The following is a 15,000-nucleotide window of genomic DNA, read 5'->3' as shown; positions in this document are numbered from 1 at the left end:
GCTTTACATCTAGCGAGCATCTCCCATCCGAGAACGACCGACCGCTCGGCGAGGCCGTTCTTCCTTCTGCTCCGATCACCGAGCCGGACCGGGACACCCCTCCGTCGGCCGGGGGGGGCCGCTGATTTGTCAGAGATCGACTCAAACAGGTGTGTGTCTGAGAGAGAGAGAGATTGAGAGAGCGAGAGAGTGTTTGTACGTGTTGTTGTTATTGTTTTCTTTTGTTTCGTTTTGTAAATTTTCAGCGCAAATTTTGTAGCATGTTTTTCGGCCTTGTACGTAAGATACGTCTTTAGTCGAACTGGTATGTATGTTTCAGGGAGCGGGAGTGCGAGGTCGCAGTTCTGATAATATTCACATAGTCTACCGGGAGTCCGCAATGTGTTCTGCAACATCTGAAAATGAACTGAAATCTCCTCGGCTGACGATAATATGCGTAAAGTTTAAAGATTTCACTTTTTCTGGTGAGCTAGTAACTCTGTCAGTTGAGAGGCGTTAGATGTCCCTGAAGCTGTTTCTTGGAAACTTGTGGGTTAGTGGATAATAGACTGAGCGAGTACACTTCCCCCATTTTGCGCAGGGCGACTGCAGATTGTGCCATCGGCGGGTGACTAGTAATTGAGGAGTTTCTCAGGTTGGTCAAACCAGGGGAGTACGCGAGCGATCAAAATGGCAACCACTGCCAACAATTAAAGAGCGAAGATTCAATAATCATGTTTGTAAATGTCATGTCATCAGTACAAAGACGGGGCTGCTTAATATGGGGGAAAGTTTGGCACTGCTAAGAACTGGAAATGTTAATGTGCTTCTGTAATTCTTCTCTAGGACACCCCTCTCTTCTCTGTATGTGGGAATATATATATATATATATGTATGTATGTATGTATGTATGTATGTGTGTGTGTGCGTGTGTGTGTGTGTGTGTATTCATGAGTGCGCGCTAGCGTGAGAACCTCGCACCTCTGGTCTGCATTTAAACTCTGTCTCTGTGGTAGTTCCTTTTAGCTATGTGTAGAACCAACATGTATCTGTTGGCCTCTCCTGTCTGTGCAGCTTCTTGTCTTAATGAAGTTGAGTGGGTAGTTGTCAGTTATCTCCTGTTCTCCTATATGTTTTCTCATTCTTCTCCGTGTGTCTCATAGTTATATTTGATCGTCTCTTGACTTGACGGCTTGTCCAAGTACATCTCTGATAAATCTATAACGCCAACCCCATCATTTTTCACCCACTGTCTGCCCCACGAAAACACTTCACCAGCCCCTTGCTTAGAATGCAGTGTCGCATTTTGAATCCTAACGATTATGTCTATCATGTTGTTATGATTCATGGTGTGGACGTGTTCTTTAATTCAGTAAGGTCTTTCTCTTTTTTCCCCCCTTTTAACTATTGTTTCCTAAATGGTCTTTGCCTGTTGCGTGCTTGTTCCGTCATTTCCTCGGGTTCCATAGGCCTCACTTTTAAATTCAGTGAATTTAAATTCAGTTAAATTCGGTAATACCACAGACGTGTGACTCAAATCCCCCCAGTCAACCCAATGTATACACCGATGAGGTGGAAATCATGTTACTACAAATACGTGATAAACCTTCTGTTTTACCCTGATGCTCTGGAGATGGAGGAGCTGTAGAAAACACTAGAACGAACTTCCAACATACAGCGTAACAATCTCAAACAACGTGTTAAAATATCGTTGCCCCAAAGATGAGGTGATACCATGTATGTTAGAATATTAAGATTTTCTTAAATGTAATGCGAATAACAGTTGTGTGTTGTTTGTTTTTGTTTTGTTTTTTTTTTTAAACCAAACTGCGACTTTGTAAGTATTAATTAGATGGTCTTGAAGTAGATAAAGGTTATATGCGAATATCTAATCAATATATCACCATTAAACCAAAGAAATAAAGAACGCACATTCACGTGGATGTTTCTGTAAACAAGCGCATGTTGTATAACCAGTGCTTTTAAAGTTCTTATTCAAATGAAGGTCAATGTTTTCGATGTGAAACAAAGAGCCATCCTCTATGTGACACATTCTCACTCAAAAGAGCTAAGATCTTCTTTACTAAGTCAGGTTTTGTTTCAGTCAAAACCTCCTCAGGCATGACTAATTCTTCTTCTTGTTCTTCATCTCTTACCCTGCTCATCAAAGGGTTTGGCCTGTATGTTGACTGTGGTCAAAACCACAGCGCGTTGTTGGCTCAAGCTCCTCGCTCTTCACGTGATGAGAAAGGCCCAGGCAAAGCACTACGGTTATGACCCACAATGACTGAGGCATTAAAAAAAAAAAAGCCTAATTTACATAGTGGAACCTCATTAATATACTCTTTTTATGACATTGCAGAGGTGGGACAGAGAGAGAGAGAGAAAGAGAGAGAGACGTCATACGGACAATACAGTAAAATGGTTTTATCTGTTCATCTCTCTTTTTTTGGGGGGTTTTGTTTCAGTAAAATTGAAATCCGTATTATGCGTGAGGTACTGTGGTATGATTTTATTCGATCGTAAGACGACCCTACCTCGTTGCGTGGATGAGGGCAGAGGGGTGTAGCTGGTCAGAGCTGGCCGCTGAGTGAAAAACAGAATGGAATGTCTCTGGGACTCGATTAGGCCATGGGCTTCATCACTTCCCGTGCTTTACGAGGTCCCTTCCTGGCTCTAGCCCCCCTGGCGCTGGGGGAGGAAGTGGGTGCGGTGGTGTCAGGGAGGGAGAGAGAGTGTGTGTGTGTGTGTGTGTGTGTGTGTGTGTTTGTTTGTCCTTGCTTGAGTGGAATTGTTAGACAGCTATGTGTAACATGGCTGCACTGACCAATAGGAAACAGGTTTAGTCCCCTGTGGTCCTTTGGCCAACACACACAGACAAAATGGAGGTCAGGTGGTTACTGTATTGTGCTGCAGTGATCTGATCTGATGGTGGTCGGTGTCCTGAAAAATGAACGAACACACAGGTAGATCATGAAGTTTGTGAACATCACTGCAGAACACATTGCCTTGTTCTCTGTTTTGTCTGCTGAAAAGTAGAGCCATCCATAACCAATGCAAAGTTAGCGTCTGAATGGCGCATTTTTAGTATTTTATAATGTAATGTTTAAGGGCAATGATAGCAGGCTTAAGTGTATAATGTAATGTTTAAGGGCAATGATAACAGGCTTAAGTGTATAATGTAATGTTTAAGGGCAATGATAGCAGGCTTAAGTGTATAATGCTCTGCTTTTTCTCTGGTTCACACTCCATCTCTCTCTTTCTCTCACGAACGGAAATTGACATCATGTGGAAAAAGGAAGTTTCTGTGTTTACGACACCTGACTTCCTATTCCCAAGAGACACTTTTCCATTGTTCTCTCTCTCTCTCTCTCTCTCTCTCTCTCTCTCTCTCTCTCTCTCTCTCTCTGTCTCTCTCTCTCTCTCTCTCTTTCTCTTAATTTCCCTCTCTTTTGTTCATTTTCTGAAACCATTAGTTCCCTCTTTCTGGTGTGCTGTTTGATTGAGAGCTTTTGACAGAGATAATGTGTGTATTCACAGGTGTGTTTGCGTATAAGTTTGTGTATATGTTTGTGCTTTGGTGTGTGCGCGTGTGTGTGTGTGTGTGTGTGTGTGTGTGTGTGTGTGTGTGTGTGTGCGTGCGTGCGTGCGTGTGTGTGTGTGTGAGGACAGCACTGTGACAGTTCACTTCCCGGTGTCCTATCATTCCAACTCCATTCACACAGGACTTCCTGTTAGAGGGAGGTGGCTTCCTGCCCCAGGGAGAGCAAGAGGGAGAGAGAGAGACAGAGTGAGAGAGTGAGAGAGTGAGAGAGAGAGAGAGAGAGAGAGAGAGAGAGAGAGAGAGAGAGAATAAGGGCAGGGTAAGATTGGTTTGATGGAGAAAGCCAGATTATGGAAAGTTTGGTTATTTGTGCCATTTTAGTGCCTTTTGCCTAGGCATGTAGGGGGTAAATGAAATTTCTCTCTCGGAATGTAAATTGAACGAATTATCTGTGTAAAATATCTGAATATACTGATTTCTCGTTTAAACAGTCTGACTTATGTTTCAGCTCATGTTGCGTCAAGTGTGAAGTAATATGTCGTAAGTCTTGCAGAACCTTCCGAAAAGTTGAGACAAATTGTAACATGATCCCAATTCAAAATTGATCACAGTCCTATCAGAAGTTCAGAATGTAGGCTGTGTGTGTGTGTGTGTGTGTGCGCGTGCATACGTGCGTACGTGTGTGTGTGCGTGCGTGCGTACGTGTGTGTGTGTGTGTGTGGAGGGGGGGGGGGGGGGGGGGTGAGTGAATGGTCCAGCAGCTCTTTAACACCGCTTTGTTTTGAGGCTTTTCTGGAAGGATCCGTCATCTTGATCTCTCAGAGTAGTTTACGCACATCTAGAGTCATTTGTCCTCCATTTAATAACTTTTCTCTTTTAGCAAATGTCTTTCCGCTAGCTCTGCTCGCTGGAGATCAAACATCTCAGTTTTGCCCACTGCCACTATTCTGACAAAACTGTCCCACCCCGAGGTGTGTGTGTGTGTGTGTGTGTGTTTTGGGGGGGGCTGTTGTAGTGGGGTTTTCCTAAAATATAAATCCTAATTTTGGAGTGGTGTGGCTGATATGATGAATGGATCCTGTACAATACGGAGCTGCTCAGTTTACCATCGCTGACTGAAGTAGCTTCACTCACAGGAGTGGAGAGCGGGAAGAGTCAACAGTCCAGAAATATGAAGACGTTGGACCTGACATAAACATAGGTTTTTTTTTTTATTTAACTGAACTGGAATGCTTGTGTAGGTGTGTGTGTGTGTGTGTGTCTGTGCTGCTGGCTTTCACCCATAGCTTATCCCCATGAGAGGTTCTTATCTATGCAAGATTGGACAGGAAAGGGTGTGTGTCATGTGTCATTGTGAAAAGTTTGTTTTAGCATATTATACAATTTGAGAGTTTAAACCTTTGCATTTGATCGCGCACACACAGACTCATTCTTAGAAAATTGTACCGATTCCAGTAAAATCTTTATTTTTGTCCAGTATCTTCTCTTTAATCACACCTCTCTTCCTCTCCTCTTTCTGTCTCTGTTTTTCTCATGCGGTTCATCATTGTTTCTGATATTCCTGTAAAATACCGTCTGATCCACAGAAGTTACTGACGATTTTCTTTTGCCAGAGGATATTACAGAAGGCTTCGTTTATAGAAAAACTCACTTTTCATCCACATTCACATGTTTATCACTACATCAGACGAAGCAGCGGTTCTGGATTACTCTGTTAATCTAATGGAAGCAGGCTGTGGGTGAAGATGCTTGCCTTAGTGACATGAACAGACATTTTCCACAATCCAGGCCTTTCGTGAGGCGAAGGAAACATATATCCGAGGCAAACGAAACACAAACCTGTAAACTAATTCCAGGAACAGAGGCGGGAAGAATGTGTATTTGTTGTAATTTTGAATGACTGGAATTGTTCCAACACTCCTCAGTGTCTGTTTCCTTTCCTCATGGCCTCTAATCTGGTTTGACTGCATAATGGAAACCGTGATGAAGTCTCTGTGAGACACTCAGGTGAGGTCTGTTTTGGTAATTGCCTCAACACACTCGGTGCTCTTAGACTTTCGGTTACTCTAGAAGAAAAGGACACAAGGTAAAAGGAGCCATAGGGACAGGGCTCGCTCATCGCAACACTGCAAACATTCGTTTTCCCTCGCGTCTCTCCGTAACTCCTTTAAGACATTCTGTCGGTGGAAAGTCAGTCTCGCTGCTTTCCTGCGTTTCTTGCATGTGACCGATGAATTCGTCCACCCAAAAAATGCCCCCACTGTTCTCAGTTCAGTTCGTTTATGGATCCTCTCTTAAAAAGGTGATGCTAACCCTAGCATAGCACTTCCCTCAGGGTTACCTCATAAGGTTGTGAAACTTCATGCTGGGGATTTTTTTTTTTTTGACTGCTTGTTCATCAAAAAACTGCCCTACAGTTTTTAGGCACTGTCTGTTTTTTTTTTGTTTTTTTTTCTCCCCCACAAGGCTAAAGGTTAAAGTAGGCTTCTGTGAATTCCGTGTGAAGTAAGTTTACAGTTATGGGTGTAACGGTCATTGTTCTGTATTGGGGTTAAAAAATGTTTCTGATATCTTTGGATCCTGTGATTTATGGTTTTGTTTATCTAAACCAGGTCCCCACAATTGATAAAAAAAAAACCCCAAAAACAAATGCCTGACAGTAAGGACCTCTGAGCTCTACTGAACTTAGTGTCTGACAATGCCCTCATCCTGTAAACGCCACAATAACACAGACGTCTGTGAGTTATCATTCGTTAAATTATGAATGTCTGTGTTTTGTTTCTGATTTCAGTGCACAATTCCAATTCCGTCTCTTGTGTTCTCCACTGCTGTCATTTTTCTGGCGTGTTCCGCTGTGAAGACCAGTGGTGACTTGTTGCCGTGGTTATGAGTTCCATGGCGGGAGACGATTTATTCAAACTGTCAGTCAAACAGCCACTCCTAATTATATTTTGTCTCCTTGATCGACTGGTCACTTTTCATTTGCCATTGTATTACACGCTAACATGTTTCTCCTAACATATTTTCCCGTAACAGACTTCTCTTGGTGATCCTCAAGTGTAATTTCTTAGGATGTCATGGCAACGGGACCACGAACTTGTTTCATCTCTTATTAATATCATACAAAACCCACATTTTCCAGAGAGCTCCCTATTTGGGGGGGGGGGTTCTTTTTTCAGTGACACTATTTAGTTTCTACCAAAGCGCGTACTGAATTTCTGTTCCGGGGTCTAACAGCTGACAAAAACGAAGAGGATTTGAATTACTGCAGCTCCATCTTTGTGTCACAGAAGCGTCTTTTTTTATATTTTTTTTTTCCAAAATGTCATGAAATCGATTAATAACGGCTTAAAAATGCGTCATCGAGCTAGAGACCGTACCTGCGGCAGAGTTTGAAGTGGAAACATATCGATCGTGATCGTTGTTACTCGATTGCTGCCGGTTCAACGAGCCGACCAAAACGCTTAGAAAATTATATTCAGTTAAAAATGTTCTCTACAATTCTTAAAGTTACATATTAACCATGTTTATCTATGATATGCAACATGGAAGTAACCTAGATCATGTTTGCTACCTTTGCTACCTGGGTTTTCGTCTAATGAATGGTATCTGTTTAATAATAGACATGTGGGTAGAATGCTTTTTTTTTTTTTTTTTTTGTCAGCCAAAAATTGGCTTCAGAAAGATGTTAAATATTAATAAGATACATCTTAATCTGCTGTTTTAATCGTTTTATCTTCTCTACGAATAATCCCAAGATTATTGTCTTCAAAGCAGCGGCATGCGGCTGTTCGTTAACGCGAAACAGGCCGTTTTACTCATTCATCGGTTTACTTTCTCATTTGAGTTTGTTCGGATATGTGAACTACAGCCATAGACATATATATATATATATATATATATATATATATATATATATATATATAAATTAAATTAGAAAAAACACAGGGAAGAAGGCAGAAAATAAAGTTTGGGCGTATAGAGTATGATAAAGAATGTGATATCATGTTTTGCATTATACTCTGTATGTGTGTCAGCATTTCCTCTAGCTGCTGAAATATGAGTGATTGGTTTTTGTATGGGACAGTTAAATGGGGTTCTGATGTGTTAACAGAAGTCTGTGTGGTCTGGGGGCACACCATGTACGTATGTGGGTTTGCACGCACCTGTATGTACAAGCCTGTATGTCAAAAGGCAAATGCATATTTTAAAAAAATGCGAAATATACGTCTAAAAGTTGATGCATTGAAGACCAAAAACAGTTTGCTGTCAGTTGAGTTTGTTTGGTCATATTTTACATTATCAGTTTTTGTAGATAGATCAGATCGGGTTCTCTCTCTCTCTCTCTCTCTCTCTCTCTCTCTCTCTCTCTCTCTGTGTCTCTTTGTCTCTGTGTGTGTGGTGTGTGTGTGTGTCGCGTTTCTCACATTCGTATATTCACCACACTGCAGAGTGCTGTGGTGTTTGATGCAGGCTTGTGGAAGGACTCTCTGGGTTGTTATATTTATACTGCGCTAACTTTCCCAGAAGCACAGCACCCTTGAAACAACAGCAAACTTTATCTGAACATGTTAATCTCTGACAGAGAGAAGGAGAGCATGTATGTGTCTGTGTCTGTGTTTATCAAACCCTTTGATCAGTTTCGTGAACACAAAACCTCAAAACAGTTCCATTTCACAAACCGGTGGTACACAATCCGTAACAACATATACATTAAACATAAAACAGATTAATCCATACAGACATGACATGCTGCTCAGCCGGGCTAAAAACTTGAGTTTAGTCTCCAGTTTCGATGAATTCAATTTGTAAATTCACACAAATGTATCAAAACCATAATCCCTGACACGCAGTTACCTAAACGTTGACCTTGCACTTTAAAGAAAACCACCGGATACTCTCACTGATAACATCTTTCATCGTTCAGCTAATCCAAAGAAAATCCTGATTTATTTCAGACAAGAATTTACTTACTGAATTCAGATGTTGAGGATTGTGTATTACATGTAGAAATGACTGTATCAAAGTTACATATTGTGGGTTTTCCATGACCTGATGATCCAGTCACCTGGATAGACTGTGTCATCTGGTTTGTCATCTAGTGTCCGTTGTGTGAGAAACTCAGAACACGGTGACACAGGTCTACATATGTTCACAGTATCACGCGCTACTGTGTGATGTGTCGTTTTGATGTAGCAGTAGTGTCATTTTGAGATTATTTATTGTTAAAATGGTTCATAGTGGTTGTATTTTTAAGTAGAACCAAAGTGTAGGAGAGGAAGACTGTTAGAATAATAGAGGAGGCAGGGTGTGTGTGGCATTAAGAGTGAAGAGAGAGTTGAGGGTACGGTGGTAGATTTTTGGACCGAGAGAGAGGGAGAGAATGGAGAGAAGGTATTTAATCTCTCTCACCAGCTGTCGGGTAGAGGTGTGTGCGTGAGTGTGTTTTTCACTTTTTGCAGCTGGACTGTCCTTCGTTCAACAGGAAACGGAGGAGGTTTTAGAGGGTCGGACAGGAAATCTTGGCAGACTTGACTTCCTGCTGCTAAACTGATGGCCAGAGAGATAGAGAGAGAGAGAGGCTGGACACCACAGAAAGCTTAGCGTGTATGTGTGTGTGTGTGTGTGTGTATGGGTGTGTATATGTGTGTGTGTATGTATGGGTGTGTGTATGGGTATGTGTGTGTGTGTGTGTGTGTGTGTGAAAAAGAGGAATGTCCTGCTGTTAAAGATAACAGTTCCTCTTCCTCTAAAGGACGGAGAAAAAGAGGAAGCAGCAACAGAGGTGCAAAGGCGCAAATTCTACATCTCTTCTTATCACTTTCTCTTTCTCTCTCTCTCTCTCTCTCTCTCTTTCTTTCTCTCTCTCTCTCTCTCTGTCTGTCTGTCTGTCTGCCTCTTTCTGACTACAGGGCAATGATTTGGATGCACAGATGATTTGAGTGAAGGATCTGGTAAGTTTATTTACATACAATCATTTCCACTCAGTGATTTTATTTATTGATACATGTCTGTGACTTTTATCTGATACTGACTGAGGTCCTGCAGCGCCCCCCCCCCCCCCCCCCCCCCCCCCCCCCCCTCAAAAATCCCCCAACCAAACTACACTCCAGCATCAAACTGTCTACCAAACTGTCTCTACTGACCAAACTATAACCCAAACCACAACCAACCAAACTACACTCCAGCATCAAACTGTCTACCAAACTGTCTCTACTGACCAAACTATAACCCAAACCACAACCAACCAAACTACACTCCAGCATCAAACTGTCTACCAAACTGTCTCTACTGACCAAACTATAACCCAAACCACAACCAACCAAACTACACCCCAACACCAAACTGTCTACCAGACTGTCTCTTCTGACCAAATTATAACCCAAACCACAGCCAACCAACCAAACTACACCCCAACACCAAACTGTCTACCAGACTGTCTCTTCTGACCAAATTATAACCCAAACCACAACCAACCAAACTACACCCCAACACCAAACTGTCTCTACTGACCAAAGTAAACCCCAACAACGATCAACCAGTCTACAGTCTACAAACTACACCTCAACACCACGCTGTCTCTGTTGTTTTGGTTGTTATTATTGTTTTTGTCGTGTTAATGTATTTTTTGTTTGTTGATGTAGCGGTATTATGGGCTGTACTTGCTGTAAGCAGAAGAAGGCCTCCAAAGCGGCCGATTCGTCCAATATGGACACGTGTGGCTCAGGGGGCGGGGCCCAGGTGCCGGACCCCTCCCGTTACATCCCTGACCCTACGTCTGTGCTCATCCCCAACTTTAACGAGCCCAGTCAGACATTCCCTTTCCCCCCATCCAACAACAACCAGACTCGCAGTGCAGCCATCACAGGTGTGTGTGTGTGTGTGTGTGTGTATGTGTGTATATGTGTGTGTGTGTGTGTGTGTGTGTGTGTGTATGTGAGAGAGAGAGAGAAAAAGTGCGTGTATATCTGATTGTGGTCAAGGTAGTTGGGTGTTCTGGTTTGAAAGGCACATTTCACTGAAGAGGCTACAAATAACTCTGTGTGTGTGTGTGTGTGTGTGTGTGTGTGTGTAGGAGGCGGAGTGACTCTCTTCATAGCACTATATGGGTATGAGGCTCGGACTGAAGATGACCTGTCCTTCCAAAAGGGTGAAAAGTTTCATATCATCAACAACTCGTAAGTCAAACGTGTGTGCGTGTGTGTGTGAATGCGCGCATTTCAGTTTATTTCAAAGTACTGTCTGTGGTGTTTTTTTAATCATAAATTAATCTCAGTAACACATTAATTAGGTGTTCTAATACAGGCTTCTGCTAAACAGGTGTTTATTGTTGATATTGAAGCAGTAGTGAGAATTCTTAAGAAGCATTTAATATAAACTTGTATTTTTTGTACATGATTTATTTTGGGATTGTGAATGAGGGTGTTTCTTCAGCGAAACTCAGCTTAGCACCATTTCTCTCTTCAGAGAGGGCGACTGGTGGGAGGCCCGCTCTTTGGACACTGGGAAGACTGGTTACATTCCCAGTAATTATGTGGCCCCAGTGGATTCCATACAAGCTGAGGAGTGAGTAACAGAGTGACATATATTCATATTCATATTCAAACATTCAAGTTAGTTGATACAACAAACCCATGTACACTCATGTATCGTGAGTTAGCGCTTAAACATGGCAAAAAGCCAACCCTGTAACTGTCATTTTAGAGCCACAGAAACAGTACAACACACAATGATGCATGATGCTAAAGTTAATGTGTGTGTGTGTGTGTGTGTGTGTGTGTGTGTGTGTGTGCGTGCGCGCGCGCATGCGCATGTGTGTGTACATGTACATGTTTGCGTGTCCATATCCCCGTGTGTGTGCGCGCGCGCGTGTGTGTACACGTACACATTTGCGTGTCCGTGTGTGTGTGTGTGTGTGTGTGTGCGTGCGTGTGTGTACACATACACGTTTGCGTGTCTGCGTGTGTGTGTGTGTGTGTGTGTTTTAGGTGGTATTTTGGAAAGATGGGTCGTAAGGATGCTGAGAGACAGCTGCTTTGTCAAAACAACCCAAGAGGAACGTTCTTAATCCGAGAGAGTGAGACAACTAAAGGTAGAGCAGTCACTCGTCTCTCTCTCTCTTTCCACAACCAAACCCATGGCAAACCTGTCTCTCTCTCTCCATCAGTACTAATAACGAATCTGTCTCCCTCTTTCCTCAATCAAATCGATAGCAAACCTGTCTCACTCTTTCCCCAATCAAATCAATAACAAACCTGTCTCACTCTTTCCCCATTTAAATCGATAACAAAACTGTCTCTCTCTTTCCCCAGTCAAATTGATACCAAATCTGTCTCTTTCTTTTCCTAGTCAAATCTATAACAAATCTGTCTCTCTCTTTCCCCAGTCAAATCTATAACAAACCTGTTTCTCTCACCAACCAAACTAATTACAAATAAGTACACATGCTGTACATTCATGAAAATAGCATGCAAGTATCTCTTTGTCTCCCTCTATAATCTTCTCTCTCTCTCTCTCTCTCTCTCTCTCTCTCTCTCTCTCTCTCAGGAGCATACTCTCTGTCCATCAGGGATTGGGATGACACAAAAGGAGATCACGTGAAACATTATAAAATCAGGAAGTTGGACAGTGGAGGATATTACATCACCACACGAACCCAGTTTGACACCATTCAGGAGTTAGTGCAGCATTATACAGGTCAGCCAGTTACACACACACAGACACACACACACACGCGCGCACGCACGTATGCACAAACGCGCACATGCACACACACACACACGCTCACACACACACGCGCGCGCACAATAAACATACAGTGCACACAAACACTCCCTGGGGCTTGTTTATGTACTCATTAAATTATCGCTCAGTCATGACTGCCAACCTGGAGAGAAACCTGGAACTTAAAATTGGCCCAGTACACGAAGTACATTACTGTTTCTTTCACTCTCTCTCTCTCTCTCTCTCTCTCTCTCTGTCTCTCTCTCTTTTCCTATTTTTCTGCTGCCTGAGTGTTAAGTGCCTTGCGTGTGAAGAATACCTTATGTTTGTCTGTGTGTCTTCCCGTCCTTTCTGTCTTCACTGTCCCAGCTGTGTGTGTGAGTGTGTGTGTGTCTAAACTGTTCTGTGTCTCTTTGTGTCTAGCTTTCTGTCTGTCTGTATCATGGACTAATTGTGTGCGTAATTGTAATTGTGTGTCTGTCAGTTTCACACATGTATAACTGTTTGTTTCACAGACTGTCTGTGTGTGTATTTATATAACTGTCTGTCTGTTTCACAGATGTATAAATGTCTGTCTGTTTCACACTGTCTGTCTGTCTACATGTATAACTGTCTGTCTGTTTCAATGACTGTCTGTCTGTCTTTGTGTATAATTATCTAGTCCTGGTTCCTGTAAATTGAGACTGAATTTGAATCTTCAGCAACACCCACACAGTAACATATTCTCTCTCTCTCTTTCTTTCTCTTTCTCTCACACACACACATACACTCTGACACATGCACACACATAGGTGTATATAAATATATATGTGTGTGTGTGTGTGTGTGTGTATATATATATATATATATATATATATATATATATATATGTATGTATGTATGTATGTATGTATATACAGGGAGAGAGAGAGAGAGCCAAAGAGAGAGAGAGAGAGAAAGAGAGTGAGAGTCCCATGACACCGGAGTGAGTTAGTTCAGAAGTAACTTTCATTTTTCACCTCGTGTTAAATAAACCACAGTCCTTAACTTGTGGTGAGGTGATCTATCACCCCCTGCTGGCAGGCCAAGAAAACAGATATCCATGTGTCTGTGGTTTTGTTTCTGTGCAATTCTTCCTCATATGTTACATTTTCATGTTTGTCTGTGACTCAAAATGTTTGCTTGTAAAAAAAAAAAAAAGCTCGTAAAAGTATTTGTCTGCTATGTGTATTTCTCTTTTTTATCTTCCTCTATTTTTCTGTCCATCTCCCTTTATCTGCTCCTCTCCTCCTCTCTCTCTCTCTCCCTCTCACGGCCCGTCCTCATTGCCGCAGAGAGAGCGGCAGGGCTGTGCTGTCGTTTGATTGGCAGCTGTAGGCGGGGTATGCCTAAGCTTGCCGACCTATCGGTGAAGACCAAGGATGTTTGGGAGATTCCACGGGAGTCACTGCAGCTCACTAAGAAACTGGGCAACGGGCAGTTTGGTGAAGTGTGGATGGGTAGGAGGAGCATAGTACTGGGGGCAAGAGGAAGAGAACAGACAACATGTACACACACGCAGTGGTGACCCTGATCCAGATTAAGAGTGTGTGTGTAAGAGTGTGTGTGTGTGTGTGTGTGTGTGCGCGTGTGTGCGTGTGTGTGTGTGTGTGTGCGTGTGTGAGTGTGTGAGAGTGTGTGTGTGTGTGTGTGTGTAAGACGGTCTCCAAAGTGTATATGTTGTTGTTCTCTTCTTCCGGTCCCTTCATCGTTGCATGCCACATCATCTCATTCCATCTCTGTCCTGCTCTCCTTCTCTCCCTCTCCCTCTCTCTCTCTCTCTCTCTCTCTCTCTCTCTCTCTGTCTTTCTTTGCCCCCACCCTCAGGTAGTAATGATGGTTTGTGCTACTATTTGACCGAACCCTGTCGAAACTCCACCCCACAGACACTGGGTTTGGGGCGGGATGCCTGGGAGATATCCCGGGACACGCTGCAGCTCAACAAGAAGTTGGGCCAGGGTTGCTTTGGAGACGTCTGGTTGGGTGAGACAAGCCTGTTATCCATAATTGTGAATGTCTAGAGCTTACTACAGGTCTGCGTCTGCATTCCCAAACACTATTCCCTTCGACGTCATCGCTGTCTTGAATCATTGGCCTCTGTTCTGCATTGTCTCTGTCCACCTTAGCCATACTATACTATGGCCACAGCACCAAAATAACATCAAAACAATTTCCAGGGGCATTTTTAGCTCATTCAAAGTTTCTCAGGTAAAGAGTTTCTCAACACTTCTTTGTCTGAGACTGGTCTATTGAACAGAACACTACAGAAATGTCATTTTAGTCCACAGAATTGTCCACTCAGAGGTACAATGCTGTCCAGTGTTTAGAAAAGACCCATTAAAAAGGAATTATTTTACAATAACTGAATGGGCCAATTATCCAAATATGCTTAGCGTCTTATTTCCTCTGTGTCTTGCTATGCCAGGCCTAGGCCTTGTTCAGTGTGTCCTTTGTGTGTGGGCTTGTTAGTTTCAGAATCTCTCAGTATTTAATGTAAATTAGTTCAAACTGACCAAGCTGGTTCTCATTGTTTTGGAAATCTGTGTGAGAATTGCAGTGTCGCTGGCAACGCTTTGTGCTGCTGAGAACTGGCCCCGCTGAGTCTGCCTCCTACCAATGTAAAACATTAACACCCCCCCCAGTAAAGTGTCAACCCTGTTATGGCCAGTGTCAACCCTGTCATGACCAGCGTCAGCCCTGTCATGGCCAGCGCTCAGCCCTGTTATGGCCAGTGC

At 42.8% G+C, this 15,000-nt stretch overlaps 1 protein-coding gene across 2 annotated transcripts in view; it reads left to right on the top strand.

Moving 5' to 3' along the window:
• yrk (Yes-related kinase) overlaps positions 1–15,000 on the top strand; it is an 18,467-nt gene that overhangs the window by 107 nt on the left and 3,360 nt on the right. The window contains exons 1-8 of one of the 2 annotated variants that reach the window (XM_030788710.1): positions 1–149; positions 9,436–9,477; positions 10,168–10,391; positions 10,599–10,701; positions 10,991–11,089; positions 11,512–11,615; positions 12,071–12,220; positions 14,093–14,248. The exon at positions 1–149 is cut by the window's left edge and continues 107 nt beyond it. In XM_030788710.1, the coding sequence (XP_030644570.1) occupies positions 10,175–10,391; positions 10,599–10,701; positions 10,991–11,089; positions 11,512–11,615; positions 12,071–12,220; positions 14,093–14,248 (829 nt within the window). In that variant the 5' untranslated portion in view covers positions 1–149; positions 9,436–9,477; positions 10,168–10,174. Of the gene's footprint in view, positions 150–9,435; positions 9,478–10,167; positions 10,392–10,598; positions 10,702–10,990; positions 11,090–11,511; positions 11,616–12,070; positions 12,221–13,560; positions 13,726–14,092; positions 14,249–15,000 lie in introns of both variants that reach the window. The other variant, XM_030788709.1, reaches the window with a different exon arrangement.

This window comes from Chanos chanos, chromosome 12 (genome assembly GCF_902362185.1).
Source record: "Chanos chanos chromosome 12, fChaCha1.1, whole genome shotgun sequence".
Taxonomy (NCBI): Eukaryota; Metazoa; Chordata; class Actinopteri; order Gonorynchiformes; family Chanidae; genus Chanos; species Chanos chanos.
Note: the sequence above shows the minus strand (reverse complement) of the source record. Positions and strands in the feature narration are given on the sequence as shown.